This window comes from Cervus canadensis, chromosome 22 (assembly GCF_019320065.1).
Source record: "Cervus canadensis isolate Bull #8, Minnesota chromosome 22, ASM1932006v1, whole genome shotgun sequence".
In the NCBI taxonomy this organism is placed as follows: Eukaryota; Metazoa; Chordata; class Mammalia; order Artiodactyla; family Cervidae; genus Cervus; species Cervus canadensis.
Window position 1 is genome coordinate 58,855,558 of NC_057407.1, and position 15,070 is coordinate 58,870,627.

Sequence of the window (15,070 nt, forward strand, 5' to 3'; positions counted from 1 at the left end):
GGTAATTCTGTCTTTTATAACTTTCTACCTTTATGAATACTGTGCACAGAATTATCTGTCCTTTACTAATACAAAAAAAACAATGCTGTTTGTTCTTGTCATTGAATTTCCATGTGGTATACATTTTAATTACAGTGAAATGACACAAGCTAATGATCTGACAGATTCTTCCACATTTCATAAGTGAATTGCAAAGGGAAAAAAATAAGTCAATGACAAAAAGTGACTCATTAATTTAAAATTCTCTCTAATCGGTCAGAGAATACAAATATATTACAGACCTCTGGCCAAATGTGTACCTAATTTGACAGAAAATTTCTCTTGAATAACTCTCCTTACTGCGTTTTTAACATCTTTGTTCCGAAGGCTGTAGATCAAAGGGTTTAGCATAGGACTCAGAAAGAAATAAAAAGCAGCTGCAATTTTGCCCTGTTCTACAGATGCCTCAGAAGGTGGTCTCAGATACATCCAGAACAGTGTCCCATAAAACATAGCGACAACTGTCAGATGAGACCCACAGGTGGAGAAGGCCTTGTGCCTCCCTTCTGGAGAACGCACTTGTAGAATGGCTGTAAAGATGACAATGTAAGAGATGAGGATGATGGTGAGAGAAAAGATGAGGTTGGAACCAGCCACCACAAACATGGCAGTTTCATTGGCATAAGTATCTGAGCAGGCTAAGACTAAGAGCGGTGGGTCTGCACAGTAAAAGTGGTTGATTTCATTGGGTCCACAGAAGGTGAGGTGGAGCATCAGGATGGTCTGTGCAAGACCGTTTGCAAAGCCATAAATATAAGATGTAGCAACGAGAGAGAGGCAGACACCTCGGGACATTTTGGTGCCATATAACAAGGGTTTGCAGATGGCCATGTAGCGGTCATAAGCCATTGCTGTGAGCATATAGCTATCTGTGAGCCCCAAGGAAATGAAAAAGTCAAACTGTGTAAAGCAACCAAGGAAGGAAATGGTTTTTCTCTTGGATAGGAGATTGACCAGCATCTGAGGCGTGACATTGGTAGCATAACAGAGATCTACAAAGGAGAGGTGGCTGAGGAAGAAGTACATTGGAGTCTGAAGCTTTGAGTCAGTTCTGATTAATAAAATCATGCTCATATTGCCAATGACTGTGATCAGGTAGATGACTAGGAAGACCACAAAAAGGACAGGCTGCAAGTCAGCTCGATCTGTCAGTCCCAGGAGAATAAACTCAGTCACTTCCGTGTAGTTTGCCTTTAACATTGTGTTTGCTCAGCTTCCAATGAAGTCTAAAGTAAATGAAGTAAAAATGCATTTGTTTTTTATCATTTTCCATTAGCAACATCATTTCATAAATGCTTAGTTCTTTTAAACTTCTAAATACATGTGGCATAAAGAAGTTATATAGGGGACTTTCCAGGTGATCCAGTGGTTAAAACTTCATTTTGCAAGGCAGGGAACAAAGGTTTGACCCCCTTTTAGGGAGCTATGATTCCACATGTCTAGTGGCCAAACAAACAAACAAAACATAAAGCAGAAGCAATACTATAAGAAATTCAGTAGTCTTTAAAAATGTTCCTCATCAAATTTGTCTTTAAATATCCAGAAATAACCTAGTAATCATGTACTAGATGCTTCAGTATTTAATTTAAAATAGAGCACATTTACATAGTTTCAAATGTTTTTCTGCAAGTCTTTTCACAGTTGAGAAACTTAGATCTTTTCTACAAATCATTATCATGAATTGGTCACTTACACTCCCTTTAAATATTGCTTTTCTTTAAAACTATGATTCTTTTTTTCAGAATAATTTTGATGTAGTATCTAAAGTGTCAGCAATTGAAATTCATTGTTTTTCCCCCACAAGTGGATGATTTAGGGAAATGGAACAGATAGATCTTTATAGAACCAGTGTCTATCTACCTGCCACTCTAATCTGAAGGTTATTTTCTAGGTAGTCCCTCATCCTGTGTTGCATGTTCATTTTATCCACCCTTGCCTACCTCAGGTGACCCTCACGTGACCAAATCTTACTTCAGTAAGATATCCCAGGCTATCCTTAGCTTTGTATATTTCAGCCAATTATTTAGGGCAATAATTGGCTTATGGGACTCAAAATTAAACCAGTGTTTTTGTATAAATAACAGGGAAAAATACAGTACCTAAACAATATGTGATTATTTTTATATATATACACATTTATCAGTGGTATTAAATATTAAGAGAACGAATAAATTAGGTAAAATTATGTGTTAAAAATGTCCCTTTGAGGAGAAGACAGTCTTTTAAAAAGTGATTGACAGACCCTCCCCAAACCGTAATAATTTTGTTGTAACTTTACCTCATTTTAACTCTTTCAGAAAATAAGAATAAACTGTATGATAGGGGTTCAATTTGAGTTCTGTAAAGGTCACACTGTTAATAATAATCATATTATCTATAAAACTGAGACAGTATGTAAGAAATCATAAAGTGTTTTTCTCAACTTTCGTACATGATAAAGGAGACCATCGCCTTGGAAGAAAATCTATGACGATCCTAGACTGCATATTGAAAAACAGAGACATTACTTTGCTGACAAAGGTCTGTCTAGTCCAAGCTGTGGTTTTTCCAGTAGTCATGTGTGGATGTAAGAATTAGACCATAAAGAAAGCTGAGCACCTAAGAACTGATGCTTTTGAACTGTGGTGTTGGAGAAGACTCTTGAGAGTCCCTTGGACTGCAAGGAGATCCAACCAGTCCATCCTAAAGGAAATCAGTCATGAACATTCATTGGAAAGACTCATGCTGAAGCTGAAAATCCAATACGTTGGCCACCTGATGTGAATAACTGACTTAGCAAGGAAAACTTAGAGAGAAGTGGACGGAAGTGGCTCTGGGCACTATAAAGCTTGGTATTCTTGACAGACACTCTCAGCCTGAGGCTCTGTCTTGTGGCCTTTGATCTGTTTCTTTTTCCATTGTGAAACCACTCCATGGTATATTTTTAAATACTTGTACTGTGAGAAAAATAGAATTTAGCTCAGCTGGTAAAGAATATGCCTGCAATGCAGGAGACCCCATTCTGATTGCAGGGTCCAGAAGATCCCCTGGAGAAGGGATAGGCTACCCACTGCAGTATTCATGGGCTTCCCTGGTGGCTCAGATGGTAAAGAATCTGCCTACAATGCAGAAGACCTGGGTTTGATCCCTGGATTGGGAAGATCCTTGGGGGAGGCCATGGCAACCCACTCCAGTATTCCTGCCTGTAGAATCCCATGGTCAGAGAAGTCTGGCGAGCTACCGTTGATGGGGTTCCAAAAAGTCAAACATGACTGAGTGACTAAGCACACAGCCCAGCAAACTGTTCAATACCTAGTCCTACCTGTCAAAGAAGAGTGATTTCCCAGTGACAGCATGGATATGAAGCAGCTGAGGAATTTATACCAAAATTGTCACAGAGGGATCAGCACCCTAGGGTTCAATTATTTTTCACAGAAAGTCATCTAGACTATAAATCACCATGAGTGATTTACTCTTTTAAAATCTTAAGCCCATTGAGGACATGATTCTTGGCTCTCCCCAGTATCTTCAGGGAATCAAATCTGAAATGGTATACTAATGGGACCCATTGTTTTTTTTTTTTTTTTTTTTTTAACTTATGCCTAAATGTCTTGATATTTTGAGACTTAACTTGGGGAAGTTAAGTTTTCATGCAGATAGAAGACTGAATGATATAGGAAAACCATCAGATGGTCAGATAACTTTTGCTGCATTTGAACTACTTATTTACTGATTCTGAACATTGCTCTTTATATTTTAAATTGTTGTAGTAATAAATACCTAGCAAAGGGAACACCATGGATATACAGATAATATAAATGTGCTGATGCTTCCTTTGTCAGTCTAGACCATCTATACAGCTTGTCTTTTTCTTTTCTTTTTTTTTTTTTTTTTGCCTACCTGGAGCTTAATCCTTAAATTCCATCAATAGAGCTCTTCAAGTGTCTAGTTTCCATATGAGTTAGGCCAGCGAGAGAAACCAGGAGCATAACAGAGATGAGAGGAAGAGAAAAGTATCCAAATTTCATTTTCATTTTCTCCCAGTTTCACAATGAAGTGTTAAGGCGGCTGCATCTTTTCAAGGAAAATCCCTGCTGAGGTGTGTGCTGAAAAGGTGGCCTGGCACGTTCTTCCTGGATCTAGTGACACTAGAACCCTGACAGAGGCCCTTGTGTTGACTACTTCAGGACTTGTATGAAAATCGCCTTATGAACTTAGCCTCCAGATGCTTCACATTCTTGGACTGATTTATTTAACTCTGCCAGTATTCTCCTCATTAAATTAAATTCTTTCCATTAAATTCTCTTCAGTTAAAACATGTGAGTAGGATTTTGTTTGACATCCCTGAGCTCAGACCAGAGTGTTACACAATAATTTCTCAATAAATGTTGTGACTAAAGTGAAATTTCTGGCTTTAACCATTGCTGGATACTAAAGGGGCCATTGAATCACCATCCTTCTGGGTCATGGATCACTTGCAGACTCCACACAGGAGTCAGAGATTAAAATTACTAGCATTGTGCTGTGCTTATTCACTCAACAGATCTGACTCTTTGTGACATCATGGACTGTAGCCTGCCAGGCGCCTCTGTCTATGGGGATTCTCCAGGCAAGAATGCTGGAGTGGGTTGCCATGGCCTCCTTCAGGGGATCTTACCAACCCAGGGATTGTACCCAGGCCTTTGCATTGCAGGTAGAGTCTTTACTGTCTGAGTCACCAGGGAAGCCCGAGAACACTGGAGTGGGTAGCCTATCACTTCCGCAGGGGAACTTCCTGACCCAGGAATTGAACCAGGGTCCCCTGCATTGCAGGTGGATTCTTTACAAGCTAAAACACCAGCATTGTTGCAGATAAAACTGGATATGAGAATGCAGCTTAGACATGCTTCTCTTCCCCTTTTTCGAGAATTAGAGTCACCCAGGCACAGCAGAATAGTCAGAGAACTGTTGCCCCCTCCTCCCCTTTGCCATGACCAAGTAGCACGTCTGATTGAGATGGACATGGGTATCAACCACACGGAGCAGAAAAGGACATTTCTATCGATGATGAGGCACCTGCAGTGATCTTTTTCATCATGTCATGTATTTCCATTCACCAACCAGTGTAGGCAAGTGGGAATCTATAGAGAGGATCTGAAGTGTCCTTCAAAATCAGCACTGCTTTTACACTTGCCTCTGGATATCTTTGAAATAAAGATCCTGCTCAGTAGACTACCAAAAGCACAATCACTTTAGAGGATGCACACACATAACGCACACCAGTCACGAGAACTAACATGTGATTCGACATGTGAACAACACATTCACATCTTTGAAAATGCACAGCTTGAAGGTTCATATGTAAAGGACTTATTGTATATGAATACAGTTTTGCTGTTTGTGATGACATGGATTCACTTGGAGGGCATTAAACTACTGAAATAATGCAGAAAGAGAAAACACACAAATGTTGTATGATATCACATGTATGTGGAATATCAAATACATAACAAACTTGTGAATTAAGCAAAAAAGAAGCAAACTCAAAGATATAGAAACCAAGCTATGGCTGCCAGTGGAGAGAGGGAAATGGGGAAAGGCAGTATAGGGTTGGGGAAAATCGAGTTATTATGAGAATATGTAAAATCATGTGTATGAAACTCTTAAAAATTTTAAAGCACTGCAGAATTTAAAAAATCTTTCACTAAATAAAAAAGTGTAATATAAAACACATAAAATGTATATATATATATATATATATATATGTATGTATGTGTGTATGTGATGCAAAGACACCATATCACCATATATGATCTTACTTTGGAAACTGTAGGCATGTGTGTGTGCACACAGTTAACACAGAGCACTGCAGAAAACCATGTGTGAGTTGCTCCCTCAAACACAAAGGTTTTACTTCATTGAGGCTGTGACTCATTTCTGTCTATGAGTTTCCAGTCAAGATGCCACAACCTTTGCTGGAAAATAGGAGTTAGCACCGAGTTACAGGTGTTCTGAAAGGAGTGTGTAGGAGAAAATGCTCTGAAACAGCATATTCATTTGTATGACAGCATCAAGATGGCTTAGGAAATTTTTCATGATCTTTAACACACAAGAAACTCAGGAGAGAAAATAAGTGGTGATTACTAAAACAGAGAAAAATGGAAGGAACATGATCAAGACTTGGGAATTTCAAATGTATAAAGATGTGGCAGGAAACTGAACTAGAGAAGATCATTTGAAGAAGGATTTATTTATTACATATCACTTGATGTTTGCCTGTGGGACCAAAAGTGGTCTTGACTCATAAGCTCAATGACTTATGTGAGATCCAGACGTAACACCTACTGAAGTAGAATAGAGCTACTGATAAATGGAAAGACAAAAAAGAAAAAAAGTCCATTGAGAGAATTTGGGTACACAGAAAATAACAGTTGACCTGGCTGCCTGGTAAGGCTGGAGGGAAGATGAGAATCTTCTGAACAAGGTACTTATAGGTTAACTGGTTCATAGCCAAGAAGAGCCTCTATCTGTTGGAAAAAGTATATACAAAAGGATTAGCTCAAGGACAGTTCAGTTCAGTTCAGTCGCTCAGTCATGTCTGACTCTTTGCAACCCCATGAATTGCAGCACACCAGGCCTCCCTGTCCATCACCAACTCCTGGAGTTTACTCAAACTCATTTCCAATGAGATGGTGATGCCATCCAGCCATTTCATCCTCTGTTGTCCCCTTCTCCTCCTGGCCCCAATCCCTCTCAGCATCAGGGTCTTTTCCAATGAGTCAACTCTTCGCATGAGGTGGCCAAAGTACTGGGGTTTCAGCCTCAGCATCAGTCCTTCCAATGAACACCCAGGACTGATCTCCTTTAGGATGGACTGGTTGGATCTCCTTGCAGTCCAAGGGACTCTCAAGAGTCTTCTCCAACACCACAGATCAAAAGCATCAATTTTTCAGCACTCAGCCTTCTTCACAGTCCAACTCTCACTTCCATACATGATCACTGGAAAAACCATAGCCTTGACCAGATGGACCTTTGTTGGCAAAGTAATATCTCTGCTTTTTAATATGCTATCTAGGTTGGTCGTAACTTTCCTTCCAAGGAGTAAGCGTCTTTTAATTTCATGGCTGCAGTCACCATCTGCAGTGATTTTGGAGCCCAGAAAAATGAAGTATGACACTATTTCCACTGTTTCCCCATCTATTTGCCATGAAGTGATGGGACCAGATGCCATGATCTTAGTTTTCTGAATGTTGAGCTTTAAGCCAACTTTTTCACTCTCCTCTTTCACTTTCATCAAGAGTCTCTTTAGTTCCTCTTCACTTTTGTCATAAGGGTGGTGTCATCTGCATGTCTGAGGTTATTGATATTTCTCCTGGCAATCTTAATTCCAGCTTGTGCTTCTTCCAGCCCAGCGTTTCTCATGCTGTACTCTGCATATGAGTTAAATAAGCAGGGTGACAATATACAGCCTTGACGTACTCCTTTTCACCTATTTGGAACCAGTCTGTTGCTTCCTGACCTGCATATAGGTTTCACAAGAGGCAGGTCAGGTGGTCTGGTATGCCCATCTCTTTCAGAATTTTCCACAGTTTATTGTGATCCACACGGTCAAAATCTTTGGCATAGTCAATAAAGCAGAAATAGTTGTTTTTCTGGAACTCTCTTGCTTTTTTGATGATCAAGGACAGTAGAAAGCTACAAATTGTTAAACCTGAAAGTAGGACTTTGTACACTACAGATAAGATCCAGTACAATAGCAAATATACTGTATCCTTGTCAGAAATGATCAAACATTGCAAGACAATGAGATGAGAGCATTGCATCTAATATAAGGGTTTCTGAGACCAGAACACTGTTAACATATTAGTTGTATGTACACAAACATGCCATTCCTGCAAGACAGAGGACAATCTACTTGTATAGATGAATTTTGTAGGATATTTAATTACAAGTCAATGAGAAAATATTTTGTTTCAGAAAAAAGCAGTAAAGGTAAAATTTTAGCATGAATTCACTGTAAGATGGTTTTCACATCCTCTGTTTTATTTGTTTGCTTTGCTTAATATCTCATGAAAACCTTCAAAAGGCTATTAAAATCATGGATCCTCAATGAAAATAAGGCACCCCCACACAATCTTAACAAGAAATAAAAAAATCAATATGCAAGTGGTTCTTAGGTGTCCACCTCTAATGATAAGATCTCTTGTACTATGATCAGGTCCATCATATGCCTGAGGACAAGTCCTTATATTAGTGTGTGGGGAGCAGAATGTTTGCCTTTCTTGGTTCTTCTGCACCACTGACGGCTCTGTAAAATATTATTCAGAAAGAACAATAGAAATTTCAATAACTTTGTTGCCCAGGAAATTAGTTGAATTTCAAACTGACACTGAAGACAAAAAGGAATGTCTGTACATAACTTGATAAAACAGTGTGTAAATTGTAGGCATTAGATTGAGACTTTACTAAAGTTTCTTTTGACTAAAAAGAGAAAGTGGAAGCACAGAGACTTACTTCTGGTTTGGATGTGCACTTGTTTTCTCTAACTCTGATTAAGATAGTTCATTGATCCTCTCTAAGCCGAGAAATGTAACCACATTTCTAGCAGGATATGGGAGGTAGGGACCCACTTTTAAAGCAAATCTCAGAAGAACTTAGTGGTAGCCAGGAGTGTGACATTGGGAATCAGCCCCCCTCAAAATTCATTGGAACACCTGGGATCAGAGAGAAAATCACATGTCTTAGTTTTATTCTCCATAATTTCAAATCACTGTTTGCCTTAAAAACTATATGTGGGAACACAAAAAATATCAAATTGAAAGTTTGATGGCTGCTTGTTTTATGTTTTCCCTTTCTTTTATAATGAAGCGACGTCCTCTCCAAAATTCAGAGCTCTTATCAATATCCTTCATGATGAACGTGGATGTCTTGAACAGGTCAGGCATTAACAGGAGTTTGAAACTGGCAAAGTGATTGGCAGACATCATTTATATAGGTAGGCTGACTCCTCAAAACAATCCAAAGAGGCAGTTGACTCACACTTGAAGTTTCATCTAAACAGATAGAGGTTCTTTTAATGGAAAATTGAGTCACTAACTGACCTTGTGCTACATGGCTAGTATGTGTTAGGGTAGGGTTTGAGCTCCTGCCTTCACAAACCCAGTTGCCTACAGTTTCAGTCACAGGTAGTTTCCCACCTCAACCTGAAGACCAGTTTCCACAGTTAGCGCAACACTAAAACAGAAAAGAAGAAAACTAAGGATGATAATATTTTACCCACAGAGAAAAACAATCCGAGAGTGCATCTATCTCTATAATCAAACTAAAAGAAGCCGGAAAATAAAATATTTTTTAAATACTGAAAACAAGTATTTGTCTTGGTATATTCATATCCAAATAAATGCTCCATTCCAAATGGACAAGCGATATTCTTAGATAAGTGGATTGAAGGGAGTCTTACTAACAGAACTAATTAAGGGTTTATAACACTCAGAAGAAAACTAAGCTATAAATGAAGAGTGACAGCAAAGTGAATTGTTACAGAAACATGGATAAATGTCACTAAAGTTAAAGGAACATGGATATGGAATCAATATTTAATATAAATATACTTGAAATCATATGCTACATAGGTAATGTGTAAACTTTATTATTAAATAATTTATTATTAGTGATGAATTCTATGCCTGTAATGAAAGTTTGTTAGTTAGAAGCAGGGTATATTTGTAATTAAAATATTCTAAACCCCTTTTATTATTTAACAGTAAAGTAGATGTACTGATTAATGACTAAGTTAAGACAAGTATGAATATAAAATTTAAGGAAATTTATTGAAAATAGATGATAGAATGTGTCATAGTCAAACAAGGAGTAAAAAGAAAAGAAATTTAGAAAATATGATTTAATTCACAGTGGGTAAAATCAAAAAGCTTTGACCAATCTAGACAGCATATTAAAAAGCATAGATATTACTTTGCCAACAAAGGGCCTTCTAGTCAAAGCTATGGTTTTTCCAGTAGTATGGATGTGAGAGTTGGACTATAATGAAAGCTGAGCGCTGAAGAATTGATGCTTTTGAACTGTGGTGTTGAAGAAGATTCTCGAGAGTCCCTTGGACTGCAAGGAGATCCAACCAGTCCATCCTCAAGGAGGTCAGTCCTGGGTGTTCATTGGAAGGACTGATGCTGAAGCTGAAACTCCAATACTTTGGCCACCTGATGTGAAGAACTGACTCACTGGAAAAGACCCTGATGCTGGGAAAGATTGAAGATGGGAGGAGAAGGGGACGACAGAGGATGAGATGGTTGGATGGCATCACTGATTCAATGGACACAAGTTTGAGCAAGCTCTAGGAGTTGGTAATGAACAGGGAAGCCTGGCATGCTGCAGTCCATGGGGTCGCAGAGAGTCGGACATGACTTGAGCGACTGAACTGAACTGAACTGACTGAACTGGAAACAATAAACATACTGCTAAAGAGCTATGATTATCAGAAACAACTTCTAGTTTTTAAGTATCAGAGATGGGATATAAACTATATATGATATGAGGAATAATACTAACTTATTACTTGACATAATTTAATAATATAAACTCCATGTTTAGAGAACTATGAAAAGAAAAAAATCCACAAACATCTCTCTCATGTCTTATGTGTGAAACAATAAAACTTGTGTGAAGATACTGAAGATCTGAAAAAAGCAGAGAAGTCAACTAACTTGGCCGAATAGAGCCGTATTCTGTTCAACTGCCATCTCTTCTGAGAGTTTTCCAGAACCCATAAGATTCCCCCACTTGTATGCCTCAGGAGGAGATGCCAAAGGTTGAGCAGTAATGTCCATGACATGGAGATGTGTGAAAATCCTAAACAAAAGTGTCATTGTGTGAATACTTAGTGATGATTTCTTATGCCTTGACAAGTGCTCTTTATATTATTTTGTGTTTATGGTTGTGAGCTGGTAAAAGACCATAATAAAAAATAATGAATGAAAGTAAAATATCAGTTTTAAAAGCAGAACACATATTGATAAAACAAATCAAAAGATTTTTTTTTTCAAAATCTAAAGGCAATTTGGATTTTCTGCCAAATGATTTAATAATGAGGATTACGATGGACCAGTACTAACATCTAAACAAGTTTCTTAGAGTAATAACTTAAGATACCCAACGATCTTCACTGACACACAAGGTAAACAAAGGAAAAAAAATCAAGCAAACAAAGAAAAAAACCTTTCTTCCTGATATGGCTGACAAGTTTTTGAAAATATTTCAGAAACTATAAACCCTCCAAATCAAACAAATTTTATTGTCTTAGCACCACTTGGTAAATCTGTCTTCTATAACTTTGAGTACTGTGAATAGAATTTTCCGTCCTTAGTAATTTCACAGAGCAATAACAATGCTGTCTGGTCTTGTCATTAAATTCCTATGTGACATTTACTTTAAATACACTAAAATAAAATGATCTGACACATTCCTCCAAGTCTCATAAGCGAATACAAAAGAAAATAAAGGCCAATAGGAAGAGTGATTTATTAATTGAAAATTATCTCTGATTAGTTAGAGAATATCAATATATTATATACCTCTGGTGAAATGTGTATCTGATTTGACAAACAATTTCTCTTGAAACACTTGCTTATTGCTCTTTTTACATCTTTGGAAGGCTGTAGGTTTGTATATTAAGACTTATATTAAAACTCTGTACACTTATGAGTAAAGTGGATTGAATAAACTGTCCTTTATTAACTTTATACAGCAATAACAATGCTGTCTGGTCTTGTGTTTTAATTTATATGCAGCATTTTTTTTAATACACTGAGTCACACTAATAATAGGCTAACATTCCTCCAAGTTTTATAGGTGAATTAAAAAAAAAATTCATAGTCAAAATGATTTTTTAATTTAAATAACTCACTAACTGATCAGACAATATGGATATGTTACATACCTGTGATCAAAATGCGCACTCTATTTGGCAAAAAATTTCCTTTGTATCATTCTCCTTACTGAGTTTTTAACATCTTTGTTCCGAAGGCTGTAGATCAAAGGATTTAGCATAGGACTCACAAAGATATAAAAAACAGCTACAATTTTGCCCTGTTCTACAGATGTCTCAGAAGGGGGCCTCAGGTACATGCAGAACAGTGTCCCATAAAAGACAGTGACAGCTGTCAGATGGGACCCACAGGTAGAGAAGGCCTTTCGTCTCCCTTCTGCAGAGCGGATACGCAGAATGGCCGTAAAGATGAAAATGTAGGAGATGAGGATGATGGTGAGAGAACATGTGAGGTTGAAACCAGCCCCCACAAACATGGCAGTCTCATTGAAATTAGTATCTGAGCAAGCCAGGACTAAGAGAGGTGGGTCCGCACAGTAAAAGTGGTTGATTTCATTGGGTCCACAGAAGGTGAGACGGAGCATCAGGATGGTCTGGGTAAGACCATTTGCAAAACCATAAATGTAAGGAGCAGCAACAAGAGAGATGCAGACACCTCGGGACATTTTGCTGGCATATAACAAGGGTTTGCATATGGCCATGTAGCGATCATAAGCCATCACTGTGAGCATATAATAATCTGCAATCACCAGGGCAATGAAAAAGTGGAACTGTATAAAGCAGCCAAGGAAGGAAATGGTTTTTCTCTTGGATAAGAAGTGAACCAGCATCTGAGGAGTGACATTGGTGGCATAACAGAGATCTACAAAGGAGAGGTGGCTGAGGAAGAAGTACATTGGAGTCTGAAGATTTGTGTCAGTTCTGATTAACAAAATCATGCCCACATTTCCAATGACTGTGATCAGGTAGATGACTAGGAAGACCACAAAGAGGACAGGCTGCAAGTCAGCTCGATCTGTCAGTCCCAGGAGAATAAACTCAGTCACTTCTGTGTAGTTCTCCTTTAACATTGTGTTTGCTTAGCTTCCAATGAAGTCTAAATTAAAGGAAATAAAAATGAATTTATCCTTTGTCTTTTTTCCATTACCCACATCATCACCTTATGCCTACTCCTCTCAAACTTGTAAACACATGTGGCACAAAGTAGTAACCTAGGGGATTTCCCTGGAGACCCAGAGGTTAAAACTTCACCTTCCAGTACAGTGGGCAAGGATTTAATCCCCAGTTAGGGAGCTAAAATCCAACATGCCTCGTGGTCAAAATACCAAAACATAAAACAGAAGAAATATTGTAAGAAATTCAGTAAAGACTTCAAAGATGGTAATTTGCGAGGGAGAGATTTGGGGAAATAATGTATGTCAGACTTTATTTTTGGGGGCTCCAAAATCACTGCAGATGGTCACTGAAGCAATGAAACTAAAAGATGCTTACTCCTTGGAAGGAAAGTTATGACCAACCTAGATAGCATATTAAAAAGCAGAGACATTACTTTGCCAACAAAGGTCCATCTGGTCAAGGCTATGGTTCTTCCAGTAGTCATGTATGGATGTGAGATCTGGACTGTGAAGAAAGCTGAGCACTGAAAAATCAATGCTTTTGAACTGTGGTGTTGGAGAAGACTCTTGAGAGTGAGTTCCTTGGACTGCAAGGAGATCCAACCAGTCCATCCTAAAGGAGATCAGTCCTGTGTGTTCATTGGAAGGACTGATGCTGAAGCTGAAACTCCAGTGCTTTGGCCACCTCATGCGAAGAGTTGACTCATTGGAAAAGACCCTGATGCTGAGAGGGATTGGGGCCAGGAGGAGAAGGGGACGACAGAGGATGAGATGGCTGGATGGCATCACCGACTCGATGGACATGAGTCTGAGTAAACTCTGGGAGCTGGTGATGGACAGGGAGGCCTTGCATGCTGCGATTCATGGGGTCGCAAAGAGTCGGACAGGACTGAGTGACTGAACTGAACTGAACTGAATGTATTAAAAATTTCCTCTTGGGGAGGAGACAGTTTTTTCAGAATGATTGACAGAATCATCCCCAAATCATTATGACTTTCTTGTAACTCTAGTTCATTTTCACTCTTGCAGAAAGTAATATAAATCTGTGATAGGAATTCAATTTAAGTTCTTTAAAACATTTAAAAGGTCCCATTGATAATAGTAATCATATTACCTGTAAAACTGAAACAGCATACAAGAAATGATAAAGTGCATTTCTCAACTTTTGTGCATTATAAGGAGACTATGAAGGTGATGCTGGAAAAATCTACAGTTTCCTTTAGTAGCACATAACTAGGTATGTCATTGTCATAATGACTCTTATTAATAGCTACAAGGCCAGGGATGGATATGGATCATATTTAAAACACTTTGTAAATGAAGCACTCCTGCTTTATTGCCCATTTGCACTATTTCATTGCTCTTGATATATCTGAACTATTTGACCAGGATGATAAAATACAAGTTGTTATCTAAATCAATGAAATAGCAACCATTTGGTATTTCTTCTATAATTTCCTAAGATTATGGTTATTCTCATAATAAGGAAACATTCTTTTGGTTCTGATTGTGTCTTCAAAGTGTGTATTTAATAGATCATCCCCCAAATAATTAGCATGTCCATTCCATTTTTACTGTGAGGAAATAAGACAGTAAAAGCAATGAATAATCCAGATCATTTACCTGAATACTTTATGGTAATAATCTTCTTTTAACAGAGACAAATCACAACATCATACACGATTGGGCAAGGAAAACTCAGAGAGAAGTGGGCAGAAATGACTCTTGAGGCCAACAAGCTTTGTCCTCTCGACAATCACCCTCAACCTGAGGGTCTGTCCTCTGGCCTTTGACCCATTTCTTTTTCCATTTTGATACTACTCAACAGTATATTTATAAATATTTGTACTATGAGAGAAATAGCACAGTTTAAACCTGTTCAGTTTCTTCACCTAATGTTAATGAGGGTAGCAATTTTCACCAAATGAGAACATGCACTAACCTCCCCATGAGGTATGTGTCCAAAACAACTAGTCTACTACTTAGAAATGACTCTTGAATCTGAGAGTCACATTTTTCATACTGAATTGTGTTTTATATTTGATGTGTGTGTTTATGACATCGTTTTGGGGGGAAATATTATATCAGCTTCATCAGGTGAAAGCTGGTGACAGTTAGA

The 15,070-nt window shown here is 38.2% G+C and overlaps 2 protein-coding genes across 4 annotated transcripts; both read right to left on the minus strand.

Moving 5' to 3' along the window:
* Positions 1 to 273: 273 nt before the first annotated feature.
* Positions 274 to 1,239, minus strand: LOC122424400 (olfactory receptor 5M10-like). The gene has a single exon (XM_043442142.1). It carries the CDS (start codon positions 1,237 to 1,239, stop codon positions 274 to 276), a length of 966 nt encoding a protein of 321 aa, XP_043298077.1.
* Positions 1,240 to 11,967: 10,728 nt separating this feature from the next.
* On the minus strand, positions 11,968 to 14,197 carry LOC122424915 (olfactory receptor 1030-like). Of its 3 annotated transcripts, none has more exons than XM_043443177.1 (2): positions 14,186 to 14,197; positions 11,968 to 12,894 (listed from the first exon to the last, which is right to left on the minus strand). In XM_043443177.1, the coding sequence occupies exons 1-2, from the start codon at positions 14,195 to 14,197 to the stop codon at positions 11,968 to 11,970; spliced, it is 939 nt and encodes a 312-aa protein (XP_043299112.1). The 3 variants fall into 3 exon arrangements, with proteins under 3 accessions (XP_043299112.1, XP_043299110.1, XP_043299111.1); XM_043443175.1 differs by lacking the exon at positions 14,186 to 14,197 and adding an exon at positions 13,790 to 13,804; XM_043443176.1 differs by lacking the exon at positions 14,186 to 14,197 and having other exon boundaries at positions 11,968 to 12,906.
* Positions 14,198 to 15,070: the final 873 nt, after the last annotated feature.

Excerpts from the sequence above, each read along its gene's own strand:
- LOC122424400 (XM_043442142.1), bottom strand. The coding sequence starts at position 1,239 with ATGTTAAAGGCAAACTACACGGAAGTGACTGAGTTTATTCTCCTGGGA.